Raw genomic sequence first — 15968 nt, 5'->3', positions numbered from 1 at the left:
ATAATAAAATTATTTTTAAAATTCTTGTGTTTTTGTTAGTTTCCAATATATCTTTATGTAATAGCAGTAAAAACAATATTCATGAAATGTATCTCTCTTGTCGTTGCGTCAAACGTCACATCGTTACGTCAAACGTCACGTCGTTATGTCAAACGTCACGTCGTTACGTCAAACGTCACGTCGTTAAGTCAAACGTCAAGTGCTGCGTCAAACGATCATCAAACGTGTCTACGTATGAGAATGTTCTCTTTCGTAATATGTCTTCAGAAGAGTACAGACGTCGAATTGAAGAGTTTATTAATAGCATTGGTGAATTAAAGAAAGATATTGCTTTCTATGGAGATAAAAGTGAGGTTATGAAACAAATGCAGAATCTTAGTTTATTTGATAAGAAAGTGACGTGGAGCAGTCTTCACTGGGTGCCTGAAGAGGTCCATCAGTTGGCCCGTAGACTGTCGCAAACTACTTATCCGTTAAGACGTATTCAACCTACACCATGTTCAACAGAACAGAAGGGGATATAAAAAATGAAATTAATTCTGTTTTTGCTATGTCATGTGTAATATTAGTGGCTGTATTTGTTTTAATTTTAAAAATTGATTCTTTCTGTATACCTCGTTAGGTTCAGATCGTTAAGTTAACTCCTAACAATAATAAATTATTCGCTTTTTGTTATAATTAAAATGTGATACCACAAATTGTCGAAGCAGCGTTTTTATCATAGAAATTGGTAAATATACTTTAAAATTATTTACGTTCCGGATATCAATAGGCCAATCACTGAGACAAAGACTGTTTAGTTTTTCTCGAGCTGAGATCTATTTATATATTTCATCCGGTTTTCTTTTCTTTTTTTTTTTTTTTCTTTCAACTATTGACTGTGATTTTGGCAACCAAGATCACAACAATATGTCTAACCTTCCCTCACTATCAAAAATCAATCCAAATACTAACTCTCCACCTTTATCATATGCTGCAGCTACCTCAGCAAAATCCCCACCCCCTTCTGTGCCCTCACGAAATCAGGCCATCATTATGCCTTCTATCCCCAACACTGTACTATTTGACTACATCAAATCAATAGGTAGCATCGTCTCTCCTAAAAATGTTATTTTCGCATCCAGAATATCACACGGACGCATATGCATTTATTTATCATCGATGACTCTAGTCGACGAACTTCTAAAAACCAACCAAAGTATCCTAGTTAATTCCAATTTGATCCCTATACGTCGGTTTATATCTCCAACCAAAAGAATACTCATTTCCAATGTTTGTCCATCCATTCCCCATTACGTCATTGAGAAAGCACTGCAAGACCTAGGGTTATCACTCACCTCTCCCATATCATACGTCAAATGTGGCTCACCTAATAACGAATACGCACATGTGCTCAGCTTCCGCCGAGTAACTTACGTATTACCAACCAATAATGATTTTTCTCTGCAAACTTCGACTGTCATCAGTCATGAAAATACAACGCACAGAATATTCATTTCTACCGACAAACTTGAATGCTTTCTCTGCAAACAGGCTGGGCACACTGCTGATTCATGCCCCAACACTCCCATCCCTCAAGATCCCTCTCCCAAATCAAATGATTCGGTCAATCTGATCCCCACCTCCTGTGCTGACCCTACTGCCACTACTAATACTTCGGTTATTCCCATAGTATCCTCGGAGGACACCCTTTCACATTTCCCCCCCCTAATTTCCTTACCAAAAACTAGCGAAAAACGTCCCCGTTCAAATGACAGCAGCCTTGACTCGCCGCAGTCTATATCTCCTACTGATCTTCATCCAGATCCAATGCCTCCCCCCGAATTTTCTACATCCAGCTCCGGAAACCCTTCGAAAAAGAAGACCAAAAAATCTAAACTGACTAAAAACGATTGTCACTTCATAAGCCCTGAATCACGCTCCGTTATACATAAACAATTTAACGATTCTCCTGAAGCATTTTCCCTCACAGGCACCCAATTTATTGCGTTTCTGGAAAACACGTATGGCATCAATGACCCCCTTCCCGAAGCCAACAAATTTATTTCCGACACAACCCTACTTCTGAAGGATTTGTCCCTAATTTATCCTAATATAAAAGAAAGATCTTTAAAAAACCGTATTACGCGTCTAATCAATAGAATTAACTTTAAACTTCACCCCGAACAAAAAACTCCTCCCGAAGTGTCTATTACTGATGATGGGAATACCACTGACTCCTCGACATTATCTCAGTAAATACTCTCTCCCTTCTTCCTAATCAAGTACATTCTCTCTGATACAGTGGAACTGCGATGGATTTTATCCTCGACTAGAAAGAATTCAGAAAATCATTTCCTCCCATAAACCTGACTTCCTTTGTCTCCAAGAAACCAACTTTAAAATTGATCATAAACGCAACTTGAGAAATTTTGACGGATATCATTACATCCGTACCAACTGCATAAGAGCCAGTGGCGGTACTTCAATATTTGTATCCAGCGACATATACTCATCCCACCTCCCATTATCAACAAACTTTGAAGTAGTAGCTATAACTACTTGGTGCCCCAATAAACTTACCATTTGCAGTATATACATTCCACCGGACCACCCCCTTGATGAAAAAGAGTTAACAGACTTAATTCGTCAGCTTCCTCAACCATACATTCTTGTTGGAGACTTTAATGCACATCACACTATGTGGGGCTCCGACCAAACTCGCACGAGAGGCAACACAATAGAAAAAGTCATAAATTCAACTGGTACCTGTCTGTTAAATACTGGAACCAAAACTCACTTTAACATCTCCTCAGGTTCCTTTTCTGCTATTGACCTCAGCTTCTGTGACCCTAAAACGGCACTTTCTCTCTCTTGGCAAGTTTTCGATGACCTACATGATAGCAACCACTTTCCTATTATTATATCCAATCCCTATAATAAAGAAACTGTTGCCAAAAGCTTCTGGCAAATAAAAAATGCAAACTGGCCTGAGTTTACCTCTCTCTCCGAAGCATACTTATCATCTTTGATCATTTCTACGAATATAAACGATACGCTAGATATGTTCACTAAGAGCATACTTGCGGCTGCCGAAGTGCACATTGGTAAAACGGTCTTTTCCTCGGCATGTAGGGCTGTTCCATGGTGGAGTCCGGATTGTGCAAATGCCATACGTGAATCAAAACATGCTCTTAATAGGTTCAGACGTCACAAAACACAAGAAAACCTTATTGCACATAAAAGGCTTAAAGCTAAAGCTAAATTTATTGTCAAGCAAAGTAAAAAATCTGCTTGGCAAAGTTATACTTCATCCCTTACCCACAATACAGACCCCAGTCAAGTTTGGAAAAAAATTGCACAAATTCAAGGCAAAAAAAACTAATATCAAAATTCCTTCTTTAATATCTAACGATCTGCTTATCACCGACAGCCAAAAAATCTCTGACACACTCGCGCAACATTTTAAAGAAAATTTCAGCATCCATAATCCGGCATCCGATTTTCATAACTCATATACTCAGCCCTCCTCCGCACTACAGCTAAATCCTCTCGATATTGCGTCTGTCAATGCTCCTATTAGTTTAAATGAACTAAAATTCGCGCTATCGTCCTGCAAAAATTCTGCTGCCGGTCCTGATGATGTCCTGTATATATTTCTCAAAAAACTATCCGACTCGTCCCTCTCCAAGCTCCTTGACATCTATAACATTATTTGGAATACTCACCAATTCCCTGATGCATGGCGCAACTCTATAATCATTCCAATTAAAAAAGCAGGTAAATCCACATTATCCCCTAAGTCTTTCCGTCCAATCTCACTTACTTGCACTACTTGTAAACTCCTTGAAAAAATAATCAATAGAAGACTCCTATGGTTCCTTGAAAAATACAAACTTATTCCCGACGCACAATCGGGTTTTCGACGTAATCGATCGACATACGACAACCTTGTTCTCTTGCAAACAGATATCTCCTCTGCATTAAATAACCATCAGGACGTCATTGCAACTATTCTCGACATTGAAGGCGCTTTTGACTCTATATCCAGAGGTGCAATAATGAATAAACTCACTCAATACAATCTACATGGTAACATATTATCATTCATCCATAATTTCCTAACTGATAGAATTTTCAGGGTTTCCGCAAACGGTAAGCTCTCCCTTCCTCATCCACAAAATACTGGCATCCCTCAAGGTTCAGTATTAAGCTCTACTTTATTTATCCTCACAATAAATGAGCTATGTGACAACTTCCCATCTCCCGTAAAATATGTCCAATACGCTGATGACCTAATTATTTATTGCCACGGTAAATACGTCCCCTCTACATGCCAACTGCTCCAAAACGCAATAAATCTACTACAAGAGAGATCCCCCTACCTAGGATTATCATTTTCCCGAAACAAATCCATGCTGATAAAATTCTCTCGAAGAACATCTATTCACTCACCCCAAATTTTCCTTGATAACTCCCCTCTACCTATTGTGAATCAATGCAAAATCCTTGGTATGACTTTTGATTCTCGACTCAACTGGAACCATCATATTCATGATGTAAAAGGTATTTGCCTAAAGAGGCTGAACATAATTAAAACCCTTAGCCACCTTCACTGGGGCTCCAATGAAACTATACTGCTAAGAGTTTACAGAGCTCTCATACGCTCAAAGCTTGACTATGGTTGTTTTATCTATATGTCCGCCTCCAAGTCTAAAACTGACTTGTTGAACTCTGTACACAACACCGCTCTTCGCCTTTGTCTTGGTGCCTTTCGCTCAAGCCCCGCCGCTAGTGTCAATGTTGAAGCTAATAAGCCACCACTATTCCTCAGACGACAATCTCTTCTCCTGTCATATGCTGCTAAAGTATCTTCCAATCCTTCTAATCCTGTCCATTCGCTATTTACCACCACTTCCGTACCCAATAACTCACGAATAACTGTAAATTCAATCCCTCAATTGCTCACACCTCTACTCCAAAATACCAACCTCTCGTTGACCTTTCCACTTTCTTTGCCTTCTTCTCCCCCGTGGATAAAAAATATTCCCATAGTAGACACATCACTAACCATCTACAATAAACACGAATCCCCTAGCGCTCTTGTAGAGAAAGCATTCTTGGAAATTATGCATAAAAATTCCTACGACCTAATTCTCTATACGGATGCCTCCAAAGCTGAATCCGGTGTGGGTTGCGCAGTCACTACAAACCACGAACTCATAAGTTCTTTCCGTTTACCCTCGACGTGTAGTGTTTACACTGGTGAACTATACAGTATCCTTCAAGCCTTCAAATATATTTCTTCTCCCCATAAACATATCGCCATATGTACTGACTCTCTTTCATCCATACAGTCCATCTCAACCATATTCACCGACCACCCAATAGTCCAAAACATTCATGACATCTACCAAACTCTCTTTGCTCTTGATATAACAGTCTCTCTCATATGGCTTCCATCGCACACTGGAATTGCTGGAAACGAATGTGCCGATCGTCATGCCAAAGAAGCCACAAAAAATCATCTTGAAATCCCAGTACAGCAGGACAATGATCTGAAGATTACTTTCAAATACCTCACTAAAAAATCTTGGCACGATACATGGAGCATTAGCACTACAGCACTACATCAAATCCACCCAACTACTTCTCACATTTCCCTAAACTTTCTGAATAGGAGAGAAGCTGTGACAATAAGAAGACTTCGCATCAACCACACGAAACTTACTCACGGCTATTTGATGTCGTCAGAAAGTCGTCCTGTCTGCCGAACTTGTCTAGTTCCTGTGACTGTTAAGCACATCCTCACCGACTGCAGAGAATACTCTACCGCATATCAACAGCTTGACATGAAAACCAACCTACAGGAGACACTTAACTGCCCGACGGAAATAAGGAAAATCGTGCAGTTCCTTAAAGTCACCAAGCTGTACAAGAAAATATAATTTAATTATACATTGTAACAGATTTTATTTTTTGTATGTAACTGTATTTAACTTTCATTTTATTTTTATTTAATTCGAATGTATTTAACTTATGATTGTTTTTGTGTGCCAATGACCAGCGCTGTCGAGGCACGTTAAACTGAAATAAAAAAAAAAAAAAAAAATTTTAAAAATTATTTTGAAAATTGTAAAACGAAAATTCCAATCTTCATGTAATATAAAAGTTGATGAATATACAGAGTGTTTCAATAAAACCCATATTTTTAAAAAAAAAAACTTTATTTATAATGGTAATACAGTATTTAAAAACCAGTGACGGAGACGTTGTACATTTCTTTCAGTACATGAAAATAGTCCAGATGCGCGACAGGGGTTTGGATCTTGAGCAAAGTTTCCAGTTTCACAGGATGTACCATCAAATTTGCAAACGTCAATAATATGTGGAAAAATACCGAAAATGTGACATTTCATTTGCAGAAACTCGACTTTTTGTTGTCCTCCTGCGACATACAATAACTTGCTTTCTAATATTTCATTTACTTTAGAATATTCTACATCTCCTGAAGAGTATCGAATGCCGTGCACATTTCTTTCCAAGTATGATGTGGTCTTTTTGTCCTCGTTACTTAATGTAGAAAACGGTTGCGGTGGTAAAAATATGTAATGTGAACTTTTGAAGCCAATTTCTATGGTGAGCTCTTTGGCAACGAAAAGACCGTCTACGACAAAACCTTGAATGTCTACAAAAGCTACTCTCATGTTGACGTCTGATCGAACACTAACTCACAACATCTAGTTCAAGCTTTTAACAATTTCGGTGAGGGGGAAGTATTCCATTACACAATCCTGAATTATGATGCAATATACTTTGATATTTTCGGGAAAACCTATGTTTGCTTCAATGCCAAGTTTCACATCGACTGTGGATGCCTTCATGCTTTCCTCCTGTTTTGAACAATCGATAACAAACAATGCTCGTTTCTTGAAAGAAGAATAATCCAGCAGGGGGCGCTTCTGTGTGGAGTTTGCGTAGTTGGGATAGAATTCAGTATAGTTAAAATAGGCTTCATTGTAATCAGTTTTAGCGAAATCCAATTGCATTCTTTCATTGGGCCAATAATCACCATTAAGTGACAGTCTTATACTTTGTACGTCGGTATTGTCAAATAAAGTCGGGTCAGCTGTACTCAAGTTACGTTTGTCGGTTTGAAAGAAAACAATAACAACTGAAGTGGATGTCTTGACAGCCCAAACTTCATGTCTTGCTCCTTTAGTAATTGAGGGTAATTCGTGTAACTCCCACTTCCTAAATGGAATAACTATAGGTTGATATTTTTGAATGGATTTCATGAGATTTAATTTTATGTTGTCATTAGGAAAGATATGTTTAACTTTTAGCTCAACGCTTGTAATGTTTAATTTAGCTGTTGTAGTGGAGAGCGTTCCAGAGACATTCTTTTCAGTAATATATAAGCAATCATTATCATTTCGTGCCCGAACTAGTCGTATTGTTTGACGCCCACATGTAATCATTGAATAATCGTTGAAAATGCTGAAAATATGTTTGAGAGGTATTTGAAGGTTGAAGGACTTGTCGCTAACATTCAGAATAGGATCTTTTGGGTAATTCTAGCCGGCTATAGCCATATGATTGGAATCTTCTTGGTTATAACAAGTCATAGCACGTACGGCACTCACTATTCCAGGATCCCGAACTGTTTCCATTTCCCTGGCACTTTCACTGTACGTACATGAATCGAATAGAAAGGCTCCAACATTATTTGCTAATTTTACGTCACCAGCTCCGTGTATTTCAAGCGAACCTTTAATGCACAACAAAGGTTCGCTCATTGCAAAGAACGAATCAACCTGATTAATGCTAAACTCCACAATGGACAATGATCTGAAGATTACTTTCAAATACCTCACTAAAAAATCTTGGCACGATACATGGAGCATTAGCACTACAGCACTACATCAAATCCACCCAACTACTTCTCACATTTCCCTAAACTTTCTGAATAGGAGAGAAGCTGTGACAATAAGAAGACTTCGCATCAACCACACGAAACTTACTCACGGCTATTTGATGTCGTCAGAAAGTCGTCCTGTCTGCCGAACTTGTCTAGTTCCTGTGACTGTTAAGCACATCCTCACCGACTGCAGAGAATACTCTACCGCATATCAACAGCTTGACATGAAAACCAACCTACAGGAGACACTTAACTGCCCGACGGAAATAAGGAAAATCGTGCAGTTCCTTAAAGTCACCAAGCTGTACAAGAAAATATAATTTAATTATACATTGTAACAGATTTTATTTTTTGTATGTAACTGTATTTAACTTTCATTTTATTTTTATTTAATTCGAATGTATTTAACTTATGATTGTTTTTGTGTGCCAATGACCAGCGCTGTCGAGGCACGTTAAACTGAAATAAAAAAAAAAAAAAAAAATTTTAAAAATTATTTTGAAAATTGTAAAACGAAAATTCCAATCTTCATGTAATATAAAAGTTGATGAATATACAGAGTGTTTCAATAAAACCCATATTTTAAAAAAAAAAAACTTTATTTATAATGGTAATACAGTATTTAAAAACCAGTGACGGAGACGTTGTACATTTCTTTCAGTACATGAAAATAGTCCAGATGCGCGACAGGGGTTTGGATCTTGAGCAAAGTTTCCAGTTTCACAGGATGTACCATCAAATTTGCAAACGTCAATAATATGTGGAAAAATACCGAAAATGTGACATTTCATTTGCAGAAACTCGACTTTTTGTTGTCCTCCTGCGACATACAATAACTTGCTTTCTAATATTTCATTTACTTTAGAATATTCTACATCTCCTGAAGAGTATCGAATGCCGTGCACATTTCTTTCCACGTATGATGTGGTCTTTTTGTCCTCGTTACTTAATGTAGAAAACGGTTGCGGTGGTAAAAATATGTAATGTGAACTTTTGAAGCCAATTTCTATGGTGAGCTCGAGGCAACGAAAAGACCGTCTACGACAAAACCTTGAATGTCTACAAAAGCTACTCTCATGTTGACGTCTGATCGAACACTAACTCACAACATCTAGTTCAAGCTTTTAACAATTTCGGTGAGGGGGAAGTATTCCATTACACAATCCTGAATTATGATGCAATATACTTTGATATTTTCGGGAAAACCTATGTTTGCTTCAATGCCAAGTTTCACATCGACTGTGGATGCCTTCATGCTTTCCTCCTGTTTTGAACAATCGATAACAAACAATGCTCGTTTCTTGAAAGAAGAATAATCCAGCAGGGGGCGCTTCTGTGTGGAGTTTGCGTAGTTGGGATAGAATTCAGTATAGTTAAAATAGGCTTCATTGTAATCAGTTTTAGCGAAATCCAATTGCATTCTTTCATTGGGCCAATAATCACCATTAAGTGACAGTCTTATACTTTGTACGTCGGTATTGTCAAATAAAGTCGGGTCAGCTGTACTCAAGTTACGTTTGTCGGTTTGAAAGAAAACAATAACAACTGAAGTGGATGTCTTGACAGCCCAAACTTCATGTCTTGCTCCTTTAGTAATTGAGGGTAATTCGTGTAACTCCCACTTCCTAAATGGAATAACTATAGGTTGATATTTTTGAATGGATTTCATGAGATTTAATTTTATGTTGTCATTAGGAAAGATATGTTTAACTTTTAGCTCAACGCTTGTAATGTTTAATTTAGCTGTTGTAGTGGAGAGCGTTCCAGAGACATTCTTTTCAGTAATATATAAGCAATCATTATCATTTCGTGCCCGAACTAGTCGTATTGTTTGACGCCCACATGTAATCATTGAATAATCGTTGAAAATGCTGAAAATATGTTTGAGAGGTATTTGAAGGTTGAAGGACTTGTCGCTAACATTCAGAATAGGATCTTTTGGGTAATTCTAGCCGGCTATAGCCATATGATTGGAATCTTCTTGGTTATAACAAGTCATAGCACGTACGGCACTCACTATTCCAGGATCCCGAACTGTTTCCATTTCCCTGGCACTTTCACTGTACGTACATGAATCGAATAGAAAGGCTCCAACATTATTTGCTAATTTTACGTCACCAGCTCCGTGTATTTCAAGCGAACCTTTAATGCACAACAAAGGTTCGCTCATTGCAAAGAACGAATCAACCTGATTAATGCTAAACTCCACAATGTCACTGCAATTGAATGACTTTATAAATGGAGCATAGGTTCTGTATTCAGCCTTTCGAATTGAATCGTCAAACATCGGCTTACGGTAGATATCAAACATTGGAGGCATGTTGTCGTTTTGGCGTTGACGTTTTCCATACATTGTTGTCATTTTTCAATTTAAAACCCAACGATTGCAGAACCAATTTGTTTGCGAACGTGAGTTGCTTTAGCTTTGATGGTAGCTTATCTAATGAAGTTGAATGCTCTGTAGACTGTCTTCTATGATTTATTATTAGTCCCATTTGCTTCGCGCTCTAAGCTCCAACACCAACGTACTTAGTTCTCCACGAAAGTTTACAGGCTGACCGTCTTGGTCTAAAGCGATGACGGTGATATTGGTTATTTCACGTTGTGGTATAACAGGTAAATAGAGCAAATTATGAGGAATTTCGTCTATGGAATATCCTGGATCCACTTGTATGACGAATTCGTATATAGTATGAGCAGGTCTGTTTGCATCGAAGGCTCCAGTGGTAATGTTACAATCGAAGCGAATACTAGATACTTTAATGATTTTGACGGGGAGATCTGACGAGTGTATTTTGTTTGCGTCGAGTATTTTCGGTGAAAAACCCAAAATTCTCCCAATACTATTATCTTCTTTGAATGAAATTTTGTATTTACTGGAAATTTCACATTTCAACGTATTGTGATTGGGTTTTAGTGAAAATATACCCTCTGGTCTAGTTGAATTGTCCACACCCAATTTATCTCGTATAAACGCTTCAAGATCGGAAATTTCGTAACATCCTGTGGGAAAATCAAAACTTTGAAGCTTGCCCTTGGTATCGTAGTAGTAAAACTTACAATTTTCAATGTTTAGTATACTGTGATAAGAATGAAAAGATCGCAAAGCTATTTAGTAATCATTAATCGGATCGAGCACAATAGGCGTAGTAGGTTGAAAGGTAAATTCATGATTGATGCTGTTTACTCTCAGCAACTGTGACATGGTGACTAATGGAATTCGGGTGATGTTTGAATTTAAATAATACTACTTGTTTATACTATTTATTGTTATAAAGAAAACAAGTGGCTTGAGAACTCGGAGGACCATCACAATGTGTTGTCCAATCAGGTCGGTTGTAATGGATGAAACAAGGTAGTCGTATTTGTAGTTCAAAATTTCCTCGATATTCATTGGGAAGTTTATGCCACATATCCAACAATTCCCAAGGTCTTACACACTCTATTAGATGTTCAATGGGAAAGTGCTTTAGTTCTTCGGCAGTAAAACTATTCAACGTTTTTCCATGGTAGATATGTTGTAGTAATAGTTCTACGCTCGTCATTGTTGCTGTAGAAATTTCAAACACAAATGTCCGCAATTTATTTGATTGTAGTTTTGATATTGGGTATTGTTGTAGAAAATTCTCGCACTCTTTCCCAGATATTCAACAACTTCTTTCGGCGGCTTCAAATTACCAAATGAATCAAAATACTCTACATCGTTGTTTATCTTTCTGTAAGCCACCCAATGACTCCCACTATTCTTAGAGACATCTAAATTAACCACTGCGCATTCTTGTCTTCGAGGACCGTCTTTGGAGAGGGTGTCTCGCATGAAAACTCCTCGAAAATGTGATATTTTAAGTAATTTTGCATAATGCGCGATGTCAAAGTCAGATAGTGCGTGATTGGGTAGCTTTATTAGTTTTTTTTGTTTTTTTTTAAATACAATCCAAATCCACCTTTTGAATACTTTTTCAAGTATAGGCCAGATCCTACACGTTCCTTATTATGACGTACATCTTCCTCCAATTTCTTTTGCGCATGCTTAGCATCAATGACGGTTTTTGCAATCCCAGCAGCACCACCTGACAAAGCTCCAAGTGCCGAAAGACCGGCAAACAAAGGAATAAGTGGTAGGAAACCTCCGGATTTCGCTACAGGTATTACTCGAGGAACCTCGACTTCTTTTTTGCCGCCAAATTCTTTAATAAGTGCTTTGGCTGCTCGTAAGGCAAACGTTGCGGTGTCTTTCATAGATGTTCCTCTCTTCAATGACTTTCCCACTTTCAGAATAACATCTCGATGCAAGGAACGACGTTTGCGACGACAACCCATTCCCAGCTTTCTTTTCACCTTCATTCCGCCTGTTACAAGTAATGCAGCAGCTTTCTCTCCCAGTGAAGCGTCTTTTGATTTGACGCGTGCCCAAGCTTTATCTTCAAGTATGATCGGCTTTGTGTCGTTCTTCGAGAGACTTATTCTTCCAGTAAGAAATATCGTGTTGTTTACAAGCAGCGTCCAAGGGGTTGATGCCCGGATCTCCACGATCAAGACGTTTTTCCAATTTTGTACCAGCTAAAAAAAAATGTATTTTTCGGAAAAAGGGTAGGGGGGGGGGCGGTGGTTTACTTACGTCCACAGTACTGATAGCTAGGTAAGTGAAGTTCAATAGTTTATTGATGAGAGAATTCAAAATACCATCTCCTTCAAACACCAACATTAAGACTGACACGCTCAATTGGTGACACCTATATTTAAAGAGTAGTACTACGAAAAACGACACACACAATGAAAATAATTCAACAAGAGCAGACTATACCCATTGAAAATCTGGATTTCACCTCAACACCAACTGTTGGCAAACATGGTAAATTGTTGCCAAATTCTTTCCGTGCCATTATATGTGGCCCCAGTGGGTGTGGTAAGACGAACGTCGTGCTGGCGCTCCTATTCAATCCAAATGGCGCGAAATTCAAAAATGTTTATGTCTATTCAAAATCGTTATTTCAACCAAAGTATCAATTGCTACAAGAAGTTATAGCGCAAGTCAAGGGTGTTGGGTATTTCCCATTTAAAGACAATGAGGAAATAATTAGTCCAGAGAAAGCTCGACCAAATTCCATCTTTTTATTCGATGACGTAGCCTGTGACGGTCAGCAGAAAATTCGTGAATACTACTCCATGTGTAGACATAAAGATATTGATGCTGCATATCTTTGTCAAACATACTCAAAAATACCGAAACAGCTTATTCGCGACAATTGTAATGTTATTGTGTTATTCAAGCAGGATGAGGTGAACTTGAAACATATATTCGACGAACACGTATCTCCAGACATAAAGTTTGACACATTCAAAAATGTGTGTTCAAAGTGTTGGTGTGATCGCTATGGTACTTTGGTAATTATGAAGGATTTTACCCTTAATGGTGGTAGGTATCGCAAAGGATTCGATAAATATATAAAATTGTAAGCTGCATCTTCAGTCCATACCAAAATGTCTGACGATAAGGTTGCTAATGCATTGCGCAAGAAAAAAGTGTCCGAACTTGCCAGATCGATTCGCAAAAAATACTTGTCGTTGAAATTAGGTAAATCAGAGCAAGATGAGTCTATTAATAAACTATTCAAACCGATATCTAAACCACTTGAAGAAATTGTGCAATCCTCAAAGACATTACAAAAAACGATTACAAATTTAAATCTAAAAGAGGAAATAAAGAAGGAAGAACCCGATGATGTGTTTACACCTTTTCTCGAAACGGAACCGGTGGCCGAAACCGATGAATTCGGAAATGTTAAGTTTGGCGTTTGGCCGGCAGAGGGCGCTAGTGTCTATAAAACCGTGTTTAGTTTGTCTTCTGGCCGGTAGGATATAAGAACTTGTCGAAAAAAAAAGGATTGCGAAAATTGAATGGAGATGTTTTTTATGTAGGAGCCGTCCGAGGTGTGTTATATAAAAGTTGTATGAAAATAGATGTTCGCTCGATGTATGAAATTGTCGAAAAAGATCAATTGTGAAAATTGAATGGAGGGTGTTTTGTATGTAGAAGCCGTTCGGGGTGTAACATATAAAAGTTGTATGAAAATAGTAATACAAAGGGAAAAAAGTATTATGAAATTAGATTGCCGCTCGATATAGGTACTTGTCCAAAAATAAAGAGATAGATGTATGTTAGGTTAGGTTGTGTGAAGCGATGCACATCTGGGACACTTTCTGATTGGTATTATGAAGATTTGCCCATCCACACTAAAAAAAAGGTTAGTTTAGGTTAGGTTAGGTTAAGTTAGGATAGGATAGGTTAGGTTAGGTTAGGTTAAAGTTTTATGAGAATAGAAACTGTTCGAGGTGTAACATATAAAAGTTGTATGAAATAGTAATAATAACGAAAAAAAAATCGTGTCTATAAAACCGTGTCAAGTTTGGCGTCTGACCGGCAGAGGGCGCTAGTGTCTATAAAACCGTGTTAAGTTTGGCGCCTGGCCGGCAGAGGGCGCTAGTGTCTATAAAACCGTGTTAAGTTTGGCGTTTGGCCGGCAGAGGGCGCTAGTGTCTATAAAACCGTGTTTAGTTTGTCTTCTGGCCGGTAGGATATAAGAACTTGTCGAAAAAGATGAATTGCGAAAATTGAATGGAGATGTTTTGTATGTAGAAGCCGTCCGAAGTGTGTTATATAAAAGTTGTATGGAAATAGTTAGAATTATGAAAACCAAAGTATTATGAAATAAGATGTTCGCTCGATGTATGAAATTGTCGAAAAAGATCAATTGTGAAAATTGAATGGGGGTGTTTTGTATGTATAAGCCGTTCGGGGTGTAACATATAAAAGTTGTATGAAAATAGTAATACAAAGGGAAAAAAGTATTATGAAATTAGATTGCCGCTCGATATAGGTACTTGTCCAAAAATAAAGAGATAGATGTATGTTAGGTTAGGTTGTGTGAAGCGATGCACATCTGGGACACTTTCTGATTGGTATTATGAAGATTTGCCCATCCACACTAAAAAAAAGGTTAGGTTAGGTTAGGTTAGGATAGGATAGGTTAGGGTAGGTTAGGTTAGGTTAGGATAGGTTAGGTTAGGTTAGGTTAGGTTAGGTTAGTTGAAAGTTTTATGAGAATAGAAACTGTTCGAGGTGTAACATATAAAAGTTGTATGAAATAGTAATAATAACGAAAAATAAAATCGTGTCTATAAAACCGTGTCAAGTTTGGCATCTGGCCGGCAGAGGGCGCTAGTGTCTATAAAACCGTGTTAAGTTGCCGCTCGATATAGGTACTTGTCCAAAAATAAAGAGATAGATGTATGTTAGGTTAGGTTGTGTGAAGCGATGCACATCTGGGACACTTTCTGATTGGTATTATGAAGATTTGCCCATCCACACTAAAAAAAAGGTTAGGTTAGGTTAGGATAGGTTAGGTTAGGTTAGGATAGGTTAGGTTAGGTTAGGTTAGGTTAGTTTAAAGTTTTATGAGAATAGAAACTGTTCGAGGTGTAACATATAAAAGTTGTATGAAATAGTAATAATAACGAAAAAAAAAATCGTGTCTATAAAACCGTGTCAAGTTTGGCATCTGGCTGGCAGAGGGCGCTAGTGTCTATAAAACCGTGTTAAGTTCGGCGCTTGGCCGGCAGAGGGCGCTAGTGTCTATAAAAACCGTGTTTAGTTTGTCTTCTGGCCGGTAGGATATAAGAACTTGTCGAAAAAGATGAATTGCGAAAATTGAATGGAGATGTTTTGTATGTAGGAGCCGTTCGAGGTATATTATATAAAAGTGCTATGAAAATATTAACAATAACGGAAAAAAGTATTATGAAATTAGATCGCCGCTCGATGTATGAACGTCCGAGGTGTATTATATAAAAGTGCTACGAAAATATTAAAAATAACGGAAAAAGGTATTATGAAATTATATTCCGCTCGATATAGGAACTTGTCGAAAAAGATGAATTGTGAAAGTTGAATGGAGATGTTTTGTATGTAGGAGCCGTTCGAGGTATATTATATAAAAGTGCTATGAAAATATTAACTATAACGGAAAAAAGTATTATGAAATTAGATCGCCGCTCGATGTATGAACGT

The 15968-nt window shown here is 37.8% G+C and overlaps 1 protein-coding gene across 1 annotated transcript; it reads right to left on the bottom strand.

Moving 5' to 3' along the window:
* Positions 1–8522: 8522 nt before the first annotated feature.
* On the bottom strand, positions 8523–13579 carry LOC130449473 (uncharacterized). The gene is made up of 2 exons (XM_056787317.1): positions 12519–13579; positions 8523–12460 (listed from the first exon to the last, which is right to left on the bottom strand). The coding sequence occupies exons 1-2, from the start codon at positions 12603–12605 to the stop codon at positions 11804–11806; spliced, it is 744 nt and encodes a 247-aa protein (XP_056643295.1). The 5' UTR covers positions 12606–13579; the 3' UTR covers positions 8523–11803.
* Between the last annotated feature and the right edge of the window lie 2389 nt (positions 13580–15968).

Source organism: Diorhabda sublineata, chromosome 10 (assembly GCF_026230105.1).
Source record: "Diorhabda sublineata isolate icDioSubl1.1 chromosome 10, icDioSubl1.1, whole genome shotgun sequence".
Taxonomy (NCBI): domain Eukaryota; kingdom Metazoa; phylum Arthropoda; class Insecta; order Coleoptera; family Chrysomelidae; genus Diorhabda; species Diorhabda sublineata.
Note: the sequence above shows the minus strand (reverse complement) of the source record. Positions and strands in the feature narration are given on the sequence as shown.

What these genes read in the sequence shown, in the direction of transcription:
- LOC130449473 (XM_056787317.1), bottom strand. Translation starts at nt 12,605, where the DNA reads ATGTTGGTGTTTGAAGGAGATGGTATTTTGAATTCTCTCATCAATAAA. An exon ending in TAGCTATCAGTACTGTGGAC is followed by an intron (nt 12,461 to 12,518) that starts GTAAGTAAACCA and finishes ATTTTTTTTTAG; the next exon opens with CTGGTACAAAATTGGAAAAA.